Source organism: Corvus brachyrhynchos, unplaced genomic scaffold (assembly GCF_000691975.1).
Source record: "Corvus brachyrhynchos isolate BGI_N302 unplaced genomic scaffold, ASM69197v1 scaffold47, whole genome shotgun sequence".
Lineage (NCBI taxonomy): Eukaryota > Metazoa > Chordata > Aves > Passeriformes > Corvidae > Corvus > Corvus brachyrhynchos.
The window spans coordinates 484,797-496,476 of NW_008239292.1; the positions used below are offsets into that span (position 1 = coordinate 484,797).

Genomic DNA, 11,680 nt, shown 5'->3' on the forward strand with positions numbered 1-11,680 from the left:
GGTGGGAAAGGGGGGCTGGGGTGGGGGGGCACACGCGAAGTTTTAAAAGTAAACAGAAAAAAAAAAATTAATTGCATAACCTCAAAGCTTGCAAAACGCGTGGAGGGAGCAGGTCCCGCGGCCCCAAATCCGCCTGGAAAATAGGAGCGGAGCGGTGCCGGTAATCCCGGTGGGCTGTCACCGGCCCGGGGCGGGGCAGCGCTGCAGCCATCCCGGGAATCTCCCGGGGTGCACAATAGCGTTATTTTCCAGGTGGCTTCGAGCTCCAAAACCATTTCCCTCTATTTACTTTCTAGCCGCATATTTTGTATTTTATTTATTTCAAATCGGCCCTGCCGATCCAGAATAATTTTCCCCAAAACAAGCTGGAAGAGTCGGGCTATCCTGAAATGTTTTCTGTGATCCCTACGCGTGTTTACTTCCATCACGGGATTAGCATCTTCTAGTGCTTGATTACAGAGAAATTTCCATCATTTGGGGTATAAATGGGAGTCATGTAGGAGGAAAAATAAAGCAGCTAAATATATTGGGAACTAAAGTTATTTTCTCCCCAAAAATTAGACCCACCTTCCAAACCGAGGTGTCATCTCTCCTCTCCTTAAATTTGTGTCCAGGTGGAGCGGAAGGCAGGCACTCAATAGATTTTGTTCCCTGTTATGTAAAATGCACTTGAATGACAAACTGTAGTTTTCCATGAAACCGGTCAGGATATGGGAGGAACTGCAGGTTTTTTATTTGTTTTGACTGACCATTATATTTTGAACTGGTTTGGGCCACGGCCGTGTTGATGGTTACATCATGTCATGTGTTGTGTAAAAATAAGGTGAGGAAAAAGCCCGTTTCTCCGGGGTGGGAAAGTCGGGAAGGACTCCGGTGCGGGTCGGTCCCGCTGCCTGCGGGGGATAAAACATTCTGGGGGTGGTTGAGGTGTGACGCGTGGCTGTGTGTGCCACCGAACCTCTGCCGCGGCTGGCAGTCCAGGCATCTGTTTGTGTACCAGCGTTTTCTCTCTAAAACCATATTTGTCCTTTTTATAGCCTTTGTTTTCATGGAGGAACCTCTGATGCTCTTCCCTGCTTCAGCGTATCCTCTTGGATTTCCATTCTGGCACGGGAACAGCGATGCTGTTCAAACTGATTATATATTTTTTTTTTTTCTTTAATTGAGAAGTCAGCAGCCTTTTAAATCTGCGAAGGGGGCGGTGGAACAGAGCGGGCCCGGGGGCAGGGAAGGAGAGCCTGGGGAAAGCCCGGGCTGGTGCTGGGACCGGCTCGGAGCTCGGTTTCCCTGGCCGAGGTGCCGGCCTCCGCCCGCCCCCGCACGCCAGATACGGGCGGCCTGGCTTTTGGCGCGGGAGGGATGGGGATGGTGTGTTTTTCCCTGTAGCCGCACTGCCAAGGTAGCACAGCTGTGTGGGGCTTAATGGATTGATATGCTGCAGGAGCAGTTAATTGTGGAACTTGGTTGTGGTACTGTTATAGCTGATTTGTAATGATTTAGCAATGAGGAATGACTTGTGTTCCCTCGTCAGAGGTGATAAAGCAGCAGATGACCAGGCAGATGTGGCTGTGGGTTTCTCTTACGCCTTTTTTCCCCTCTTTTGCCTTTTATTTATTTATTTTTTAATGCTGTATTTCAGCCTCATTTGCTCTCGGAGATCATCCGGTAACCAGAGAGCTGGTGAGATTCTGACATCATGCAAGGCAGGGGTGAAAACTGAGCGGTTCTGTGACCAAAGTCACTTCTTTTTGCCCTGTTTATAACTTGTGTTTTGGTGAAGGCCACTGCCATTATCTAATGAACGCCCAGAACAAAGACTGTCTCTGGAGTTCCAGCACTCCACCCTTCCCTGCTCAGGCTCCACTTGCTGCCTGTCCTTAGGAGCCTCAAAAGGCTTTTCCATGGAGGATGAGATGCAGTGGATAGCGAGGTAAAGATAAGGCCTGAGGATTCTTAGGCCCAACCCGAGGGAAGGAGTAAAGCTTGGGGAGTGGGAGAAAGGGCAAGCAGCACATATTTTGATTTATGCGCCTTCCCCCCGCCCCCTTCCATATAATTTTCCTTTTCTGGAAAACTACTTTTTTCTGGGACCATTTTTTGAGAGTAGGTCAGTGCTATCTCAGGCCCATACCCAAACAGCACCTGATTTTGCATTTTTTCTGTTTGTTTTTTTACTGGACTGTGAGAGAAACAGGTGGGCCAACTTAGGCCTAAATGGGAATTTAATTCCTGGAAGGGTCTCAGGTGGATCACGTAGTGATGAGACCAAATAATGAGTAAGTTCTGCACGCCTGCCTCTCTTCCCAGTGTTTATCCTTCCATTAAAAAGAGCTCTGAGCACTGGGCAGTAGCAATGGCAGGTGATCTGAGAAGCACCGTTTCCGTTGCTGCATTTTATAAATACCATGTCCCTGCTCATGACTTCCAGGAATACAATGTCTATCTGGAATGAAAAGCAGCAGAGACTCGGTTTGAAAATCCTTCCCTGTAAACAGGAGTTTGGCTGCGTGTTTGAGGATGCAGTTTTCTGTGACAAATCGTTTAAATTGGAATAAAAGCTTTCTGTTCTTTCTCAGCTGGGCCAGGAGTTGTCATACCCAAATCAGCAAGAGTCTGGGTGATGCAGGACTTGAGTAAACATAATTCCATTAAACCCTGTGCATGTCCTCATCAGCCGGAGTTCAGAGCTGTGTTTTTGGAAGAGGAGAGTTTGGATAAGGTCTCGTTCAGGTTTTTTGAAGTTAGAAGATCAGTCTGGATCTCCCCTGCCACGAGGCACAGCCAGCAGGTTACTGCTGGAGTTTGGAGAGTGAGACAAATGGAGAAATGGGAGATGTGAATAGTTGGGAAGACCTAATTCTGGAGAGTACGGTTTTGACAGTGCAGTATCTGAATATGGTGATGAAACTGTGCTGTTTATCTGATAAAATGAGGGAAGAAGGTAACAAAATCACATCTCAAGAGGGGAAATGGGAGTAGCTGTCAGCCTTGAACAGGCCTCGTCCTCATCTGTGCCTGAGTTAATCTCTTGTTGCAAACTTACTTTTTTCAGATTTGGTGGAAAGAGAAATTTAACTGAAATATATATTTCTGTATTGGGAGCTGCTTCAGGCCTCAGAGGCCTTAGCAGAAGGTGGACCTTAAAGATTTCTCATTTTCAGCTCTCAGACGTTGGGAAACATCTCTCTGAAATCTTTATAACTTCCTGTCAAGGTCTGCAGCGACAGAGGATGTGATGGGAAGGTTACTGTGAAGTTGCTTTGCACTAAATGAGGAAGAGCAAGCCCAGCTCAGGCTGTAATTACGGCCCGTGAAAAAGAACCTGTGATGTGTGAGTGACCATCACTTTTTATTAAACGAGTGTCTCTGCTCTGGAGTTCTTGTCACGGTGGCAGCCACAGTGGGCTGTGCTCTCTGAGATCCGAGGAGCAGGAAAAGCTGAGATCTGCAGTCAGCTGTGCACTCGTGTCATGAGGAACCGAGTTCTGAACTCCAGTCAGAATGAAGTATTTGAACTTGGCTGCCAGACTGGGCAGGGATCTGGTGATTTGGGACACTTAATTCTGCTCCTCTCTGGGCTGTTATTTCCTCTTGAGGACATGGCCAGTTATCGCAAGGCACTCCAAAGGACTTTTTGTAGTGACAGTCAATGCCTCGTTCTAAACTATTAAGTATAAAATATGAAGTATTAAGGTGGTGCCACTTTATGGGGCAGGGGGTGTTAAGAGTTTTGGGGATAGTTGTATGCTTTTGAGCAAAGCTGGGTATGACTGCACCTAGTGAATGAAAATGTGTCTTTAAAATTAAAAGGCAATTCTGTTTTTTGTTTAACTTGCTCCCTGAGTCCCGAGTTCAGTTTTTCATATTTCCTGGGCAACTTGCCCAGATTATGTGAAAGAAAAACAAAATCTTTCTGATACTGGATGGGGAAGACCTGGATTTCACAATTAAAGCTTTTCTAAATTTTACTTTATTTTTTACTTTTTGTCTCTGACAGGCTGCTGCTGTCTGCAGCTGACCCATTATTATTTTTTGAACCACATTTCTTGTGATTTGACTCTGAACTGCAACTTTGTTCTGAAGAGTAGCTTAACAGCAATGGGTATTTTTGTCTCCAGCCACTTAATTTTCCAGGTGAAGGCATTCTTGCTTTTGTTATTCACTTTTCCAGGTTTTTTTGGCAGAGATGACAGTTAATCTTGCTTTGTGGCTTCTGTTTTTCTTTCTGACATCATATTGATGAAACCTCCTTTACCTCAGATGATGCAATTGATTTGGTTTATTTATGTCCAGCGAAAATTCACAGGCGTAAGAGAGAATTACTCTTGCAAAAAGAGATCTCAGAGTTGACCAGACTCTGCTATTCATGTGGACAAGGAAGTGGAAACAGCAGCTTTTAGTTTAATCTTGAGGGTTTCTCTTTGGAAACAAAAGTAGAGCTCAGTAATATTTCTGGGATGTTCTTACTATTAAAATTCTTATTTTTCCCGGGGAGATTAGGCGCAAGTCTGTAGTGTTAATAGCTGTGCAAGGTACTCGTGTATGTATTGTAAAAATCTGTGGTTCTTGTGTATGTTCTTAACCTTTTTTTAGTTAACATTAAAAAAAAAAAAACCTGTTTCCCAAATGTGGGTCATTGCAAGCACACAGTCTGCACGTGATAAGTGGCTTATCAATAAGGTGATCGTCCTGTACTTGCCTGTCACGTTTCCTTAATTAAAGCTTTGAGAGTTGCTTCTCATGTAAATCCCTTTCTAAATTGGTAAACGCCTGTCTTACAACTGTAAAATGTTGAAAAGCGATAACAAAAGGCACATTGAGAATCTGTTTTGCACAATAGTTGTAACTTTGGTAGATGGACGTTGTGGATATGGAAAACATTTGTAGGGCTCAGGGAGTTGTTGTATGTTGTTACCTGCTGAGGTTAGAAGCACAGATGATGTGTTTTACTTGCAAAATGAAGTGTAGAGGGATTTTATTTTAGCAAGTTTGGGGGTTTTTTTGTGTGCTTTGTTTTGGTTTTCTGACTGAAACATGTTTGTAACCACACGAATTCAAGAGTTGGCTGCACTGTTGATCTGTAGTGGGGGAGGAGAGGGGAAGTGGGAATTGGTATAATACTCACTTCCTTCAGGGTAACTTTGCTTTTATTGCTTCTAACAGCACCTTTGTGTATGTCAGGAAATGGGTGTTGGGGAGGACAGAGCTTTGAGGTGAAGGGGTTTCAGGGTGCTGGAATTCGGGATAATTTCAGGGATTGAGACCGTAATCCAGGGAACAGAAATATGTGAGGTGGGTGTGACCAAGCGGTGCAGGAGGGATGGAGGGCAGAGGTGATGGAGCCAGGTGGGTGCCATGGTGGGATTGATGTCTGGGAGGAGACCAGCTGGTGGGAGAGCATGGACAGCCCTTCCAGAGGCAAACTGGAGTGAGTTTAGACAGGTGCCTCCTGTGTCCAGTTCATGGAGCTCCCCATATCTTCTCATGAGCCTCACTGGAAGCACAGTGCCTGGTTTCTCCCCAAGAAAACTCAAAACTTCCTGTGTTTGTTTTGGGCTTATTTTTGAGGTATTGCACAAAGTCATGTGCTTGGAAACCCAGTTCTCCTTTCAAGGTCTGATTGTAAAATTGGGTTTTAGAAGCAGAGGGTATTGAATAAGTCAGCATGCTGGAGGATTGTTTTCAGGGGTGTCATGACCTGATGCTGCTTCAGGTATAGGGTAACTGCGTGTGTTCCTCCTGCCCCCTCTGACTTCCCATTGCTGCCTCGGCCTTATTCCCTCCCACTCTTCCCTCTGCTCTGTGTTTAAGAAGTTCGAGCATTGGTGCTGCTGATGTGGAGTTGTAGGTGAAGCCCCCTGAGAAGCCCTGGTGCCTCTGCTGCCTCGGTGGCCTCCCGTGCACTCCTGGGGACCGAGGGAAGATGGATGAGTTACGGTTACCCTGGTTTTACCTGCTTGCTGCAGCCTTTCATCTTTGCTCTGTTAATTACTGCTAACTGCTCTGGCAGTGCTCTACTTCTAAATGGAAAACGAAGAACGTTCATTCAGTATTAGCTTAAGACACGCTGTAAACACCACGCTGGCCTTCCAGAAACAGCTCCTCTTGGATTTTCCCAGGTGAAGTCCAGCACAGGGGTTGTGCCACGGCTGCTGCAGGTTGGGCTGGAGTTGAGCTGTGGTGGTGGAACTGGAGCAGTGTCCAGTTGCTCTGGCAGTTCTCTACCAGCAGGGCTTGTGCCAGAGCAGAAGCCTCTTGGTCCCACATGTGTTACCTTGAGTGTGGGAATTAAAGACCCTTGGCAGGAAAATGGTGAAAAAAGGGTGCTCACATGGATCTGCTAATACAGATGGGTGACAGCAGTTTGAGTAGAACTTGCCAGCATGGTTTGGGTCCCAGGAGCAGGCAAAAGATTGGGGGATAATTCTTGGCCTTATTGTCAGACTTACCAGAATACTCTGAAAGTTCCTCAGACTGTGTGAATGACCTTCCCTTCCCATTCTATGACCTTTCCTTTTCTTTGTTCTCCTTCCTCAGAGATGCCTTAACACCTTCTCCCCTCCAATTCCCTGTTAGGAAGAAATTCCTGATAAGTGTAATGCGGCTTTAATAACAACCCAGACTTACAAACAGAGGGAGGGAACATGCTTACAAATGTTCCTTAATGTCTTTTCCAGGGGTTGCTCATAAAAGTAGAGATCTGTTTCAATGTTAGAGAAGCCAGTGCTGTCCAGCACACAGAGAGTTGATAAGGACTTAAAATAAAAAAAAATAGACCAAATAACTTCTGGAGGTCATCTTTAAGCTACTAGAACAAAGCCTTATTCTTAGCGGAGGCTTTCCAGGCTTCCAAAGTATTCTAAATGGTGTCCACCCCATGAAAAGTGGAGCCAAGGAGGTTTGCAGTAGCTTACCAGGAGGATTTTTTGTTTTCAAGTGGGTTTGCTAACCTGGAGAAAATGGCAGTGTCAAAGTTTTGCTTCCATCTCCTACTTCTGTTAATTTGATGACTGTCCTACAGATTAAAACTCTCTCCAGCCTGGGCAAACTCCTGACTGGCTGCAGTGCAGATATGTTCATGAAGAGTCATTTAGCACCAAGGGGAGGGTTTTCTGCTCTTTTTGCAGTTGGGTGTTCCTGAAGCTGCTGCTGATGTCTCGTGGTAACTGTGGTGGAGAGCCCTGAGCCAGAGTTCCCCCTGGAAGGGAAACCCGTATGTTTCTGCAGAACTGGGAACCTGTTAGGGACAGTCATTCCCAGTGCGTGTGTCTCTAGTGAAGGTCTTGGAAGGAGGCTGGAGTGGAGGAAGTCTTTGTTCTGACGGTCTTCCTCCCTCCTCTCCCAAGGGTGTCTTAGCTACAAGTGGAAAGTTCCCTGCAAGTTCCTTTTTTTTCTTTCTTCCCTGAATAGGCATGTTCAGTTTTTATTTATGGACCCAAATGGTGACTGAAATCCATTTTCAGTGAGTGTGGCCAAAACTTTTAGACATACAGATCCTTTTTTAGTAAGGATAAGGTGTAGTTCATGACAGAATACCATAAGTTCTGTGAGTAGGGGACTTGGGAAGCCTGAACCCATCTCCAGCATCTCAGTTGCAACAGCTTTTTTAAAGTCTGTTCCTCTGGGAGTGTGTTCTTCCTTCCTTGTCTCCTCCTGTGTCACCAAAGTGGATTTTATGGAGAGTGAGTTAGAATGACTGTTAGCAAGGTGCTGTAGCTGGGTAGGGAGAACCCTTGGGATCAATTCAGGCTGGAGAATGAACAGATGGACAGCAGCCCTGGGGAGAAGGACTGGTGGGTGAGAGGCTGGACATGACCAATCCCAGAATCCCCCGTGCCCTGGGCTGGTCCCCCGGGGAGGGGGCTGGAACTGGATGAGCTTTAAGGTCCCTTCCAACCCAAATCATTTTGGGATTCTAGGACTCTGGAGGGTTTGTATTTTGGACCTGGCGAGGGGCTGGCCAGTTGACCAGTATATGTACTCACTGGAAACCACACAGAGCAAATAATTCTGACCCTTCCCTCCATGGGAATGTGGGTTTGTTTCTCTAACTCATCTCTGATTTCTCACAAAAATTCAGGTTCTAGTACTTTGCTTTTCAGCCTTGATGTCTTTCTGGTCCCTGTTACGGAGAATCACCTGAATCTGATGCTTGGGAGTAACTGTGGTACAGCTGGATGAGCCCAGAAACAAAACTGGCTGTGAAATTTTCCTTGTTAAACATATTAAAACTTTAGATAGTCCTTGCTTTTCCTGTAAAGTGGTGTATTAATTTGGTCATTGGGGTGTGTTAATGAACAGCTACAACAAGCTTATGCAAATTTGTGTGAAATTAGAGGATTGGCATATCAGTCAAGAGATCAGGGCAACTTTTTATTATTAAGTTGACGTTGAAATATCTTATGAAGATGCTAAATAACTTCAGTAAAAGGAAAATCAAGTAACTGTTTCACTGGTGGCACAGCCTGTGCTGTGGGTTATTTGAATGCAATTTAAAAAGGCATTTAAAAACACTGACAGTTTTAGTGGTAAGGAAAGTGGGTGAATGACCAGAAACTTGAAGGTGGGTGGGAAAAGGCTGCAGTGTAGAGAAAGGAAGAGTCTTTAGTTATTTCTCTTAATTTATTTGCTCTAGTTGAGTTAAACCCAGGCTTGCTCTGACAGTCAGTGTAGAACTGCTCTGTGCGTGTGTGGGTTAATCTTTATCCATGCTCTTGAAAGAGAAATGGGAATTGCTAACACTGGAAATCACCTGGCTCATTCGGAAATGTACTTCTGAGAAAGTGGGTTTCGTATACACCAGGGAAGCAACTTTCTTGAAATCCAGGTTTCAGGGAAGCGGTGGGGTTTCTTCAGCCACTGGGAGTTTAAGCATATGGAGATTTGTTCCCCTCAAGCCCTGTCTGTGTTACATGTTATAGTCAAATTTGTCATTTTTAAGACCCCTGAGCTGGCAGTAGAAGCACTGAAAACTATTTCATAGGTGTAGCTCAGGGATTTTAATGATGAAGTTGGTGAGCTGCTGGCATTGAGGAATAGGAGCATCCAGGATTGGAGCTTTCCTGGAGGCCTGGAAGGGTTCTGGTGTGCTCATGGATAAACTGAAAGATGGGAATTGCAGTTTACAGACAGGCATTAACTTTGGGAGATCCTGAGGGCTGGGTTGTGTATTCCTGTTTCTGTTCCCAGCTGCCTTGTGCCCGCCTGGCTCTGCTGAGCATGGCTGGGGCTCCCAGGGGGAGGAGGCTGCGCTCAATGTGACGAAGCGCAAGCGTCACATCCAAGTCTCGCTGCCGTTGTCCAAAGTGTTTGATTTATTTCCTCCAAATGCAGTGCCTGACTGTGTCTTTTGCCTTCCTTGTGCAGGCTGCCCTCGGGAGCGGCAGTGGGAGGCAGTGGAGCTGGCCTCGGCAGCGGGAGAGGCTGGACTTCCCGTGTCTCTGTGCTGAATGGCTGCGATGGCGCCCGCTCTCACTGACGCAGCAGCTGAAGCTCACCACATCCGATTCAAGCTGGCTCCCCCGTCCTCCACCTTGTCGCCTGGCAGTGCCGAGAGCAACGGCAACGCCAACAACATCCTCCTGGCTGCCAACGGCACCAAAAGGAAAGCCATTGCTCCAGAGGATCCCAGTCTAGATTTCCGAAACAACCCTACAAAGGAAGAGCTGGGCAAGCTGCAGCCGCTAGTGGCCTCTTATCTCTGCTCGGATGTAACATCTGTCTCTTCAAAAGAGCCTCTGAAGCTGCAAGGAGTCTTCAACAAGCAGACAGTCCTTAAATCTCACTCTCTCTTATCTCAGTCCTTCTTGAAAACAAGTGATCTGTTGGGGAGGCAACCAGTGTTGGAATTCACTTTGGAGAATCTAAAAACAATGAGTGCTAATAGCCAGCCACCTCTCCCGCAAGCACCTGTGAATGGCTTGGCCAAGAAATTGGCCAAAAGTACCAATTCAGACCATGAAAACTCTAGTTCTCTGAATGGTGGGAAGTGTGCTCCTCCTTCTGCTGCCCTCCAGACTGTTGATTATAATACAGGAGGTTCTGAATTGGGGGACTTGAAGACCGGGTTGACCAATTGCACTCTTCCACACAGAAGCCTTGATGCAGAGCACGCAACTCCCTTTAGCAATAATAGCACTGCAAATAAATCTTCCCTTAACTCCACAGAGCAGCAGTGGGTGCTCGAGGGCGGCAGTGGGGAGACGCGGGTGCCCGGTGTCGCGAGTCACTCCGACTTCGGGAGCAGTAAGTTGGAGGAGCAGAAACCTTCTCTGCTGGCTGGTCACCACAGCGCTCTGGACTCCGAGATGAGGACGAGGGCCCTGCTGCGGCGCCAGGCGGACATTGAGAGCCGAGCCCGACGGCTGCAGAAGCGCTTGCAGGTGGTGCAGGCGAAGCAGGTGGAGAGACACATCCAGCAGCAGTTGGGCGGCTTCTTGGAGAAAACGCTGAGCAAGCTTCCAGCTTTGGACCCCCTGAGGCATCGGAGCCAGCTGATGTTGACCAGAAAAGCAGAAGCAGCCTTGAGGAAAGCTGCGAGTGAGACAGTTACTTCAGAAGGCCTGAGTAACTTCCTGAAGAGTGATTCAATATCGGAGGAGCTGGAGAGATTCACGGCCAGTGGCATGGCCAACTTGAGATCCAGCGAGCAGGCGTTTGACTCGGATGTCACTGACAGCAGCTCGGGGGGAGAGTCGGATGTTGAAGAAGAGGAACTGACCAAAGCAGACCCAGAACAACCCCATGTACCACTGTAAGTAGCACTCGCTTGTTTCCTTCTGGTGGTGGGGAGCAAAGTGGAAGGTGGCAGATAGAAATACAGTTTTTGTAGGAACCCTAAATTTTGGAAGGTCTTGGGTCAAAGAATTGTTAAAACTAGTTAGGTGTGATTTGCAGCATGTGCAGCACTGAAGATAAAATTCCTCATGTATACTGAAAATAGTCTTTGGTTCATGGAGCAGCAAGTCATGAAAATATTGGCTGGCTGGAGTGGTGTGAGCTGCAGATAGAAACCTGGAATGCCATTAGCAGTTGTCTCCAGGATACTTTGGTCCTGTCTCCTGAAATGAAATGTTTGGTTTTTTACAATGGGAATACTTGTTGTAAACCTGTTGTGTAAAGTAAGGCCAGTCTGAATCTGTGTAGCTGACAGCATATTTATGATTGGGAAGTCATTTTATTTGTTAAGTGAGCTGCCTGGAAAAAAAATACTCTTGAAAGGATTTGGTTCAAGTGCCAGCCGAAGTGTGAAGCGAGTGTGTTCTCTTCTTGAATCTGGGAAATTACTGCTGGGAATTTTTTTCTTGTCTGTGAGTTGCATTAAATGATGACAACAGCTTCATAATTATGTTGTTAACTAGATCCTGTTTGCATAAGTATTAGGTGTCAGTTTGTGTGTGGAGGAGGAAGATCCTTCTCAAGGCAAAAGGTCTTGAGACAGGTCAGGGAGGAAGGGAAATTTTTGTTCCAAACCCAGAATTTTCCCTGGGAGTGCACACCACAGTATCTTGTAAAAATCTCTTAAAAGGCCATATTCTGTGTCTAGGCTGTGTGAAATCTTGCTTGCATCAGTAGATGATCTCTTCCACCCTGATGGACCTATTGAACCGAGACCTCAGTCTGTGAAGTATCGCTACGGTCGACAAAAAGCTCCGTGCAGCAGGCACAGGGGTCCTGGGTG

General features: G+C 46.5%; 1 protein-coding gene across 3 annotated transcripts in view; it reads left to right on the forward strand.

The window, feature by feature from the left end:
* Window positions 1-9,335: 9,335 nt before the first annotated feature.
* Window positions 9,336-11,680, forward strand: part of KANSL1 (KAT8 regulatory NSL complex subunit 1) — a 62,193-nt gene continuing 59,848 nt past the window's right edge. For all 3 annotated transcript variants that reach the window (XM_008638495.2, XM_017740530.1, XM_017740531.1), the window contains exon 1: window positions 9,336-10,753. In XM_008638495.2, coding sequence (XP_008636717.2) covers window positions 9,450-10,753 — 1,304 coding nt within the window. In that variant the 5' untranslated portion in view covers window positions 9,336-9,449. The remainder of the gene's footprint in view (window positions 10,754-11,680) is intronic.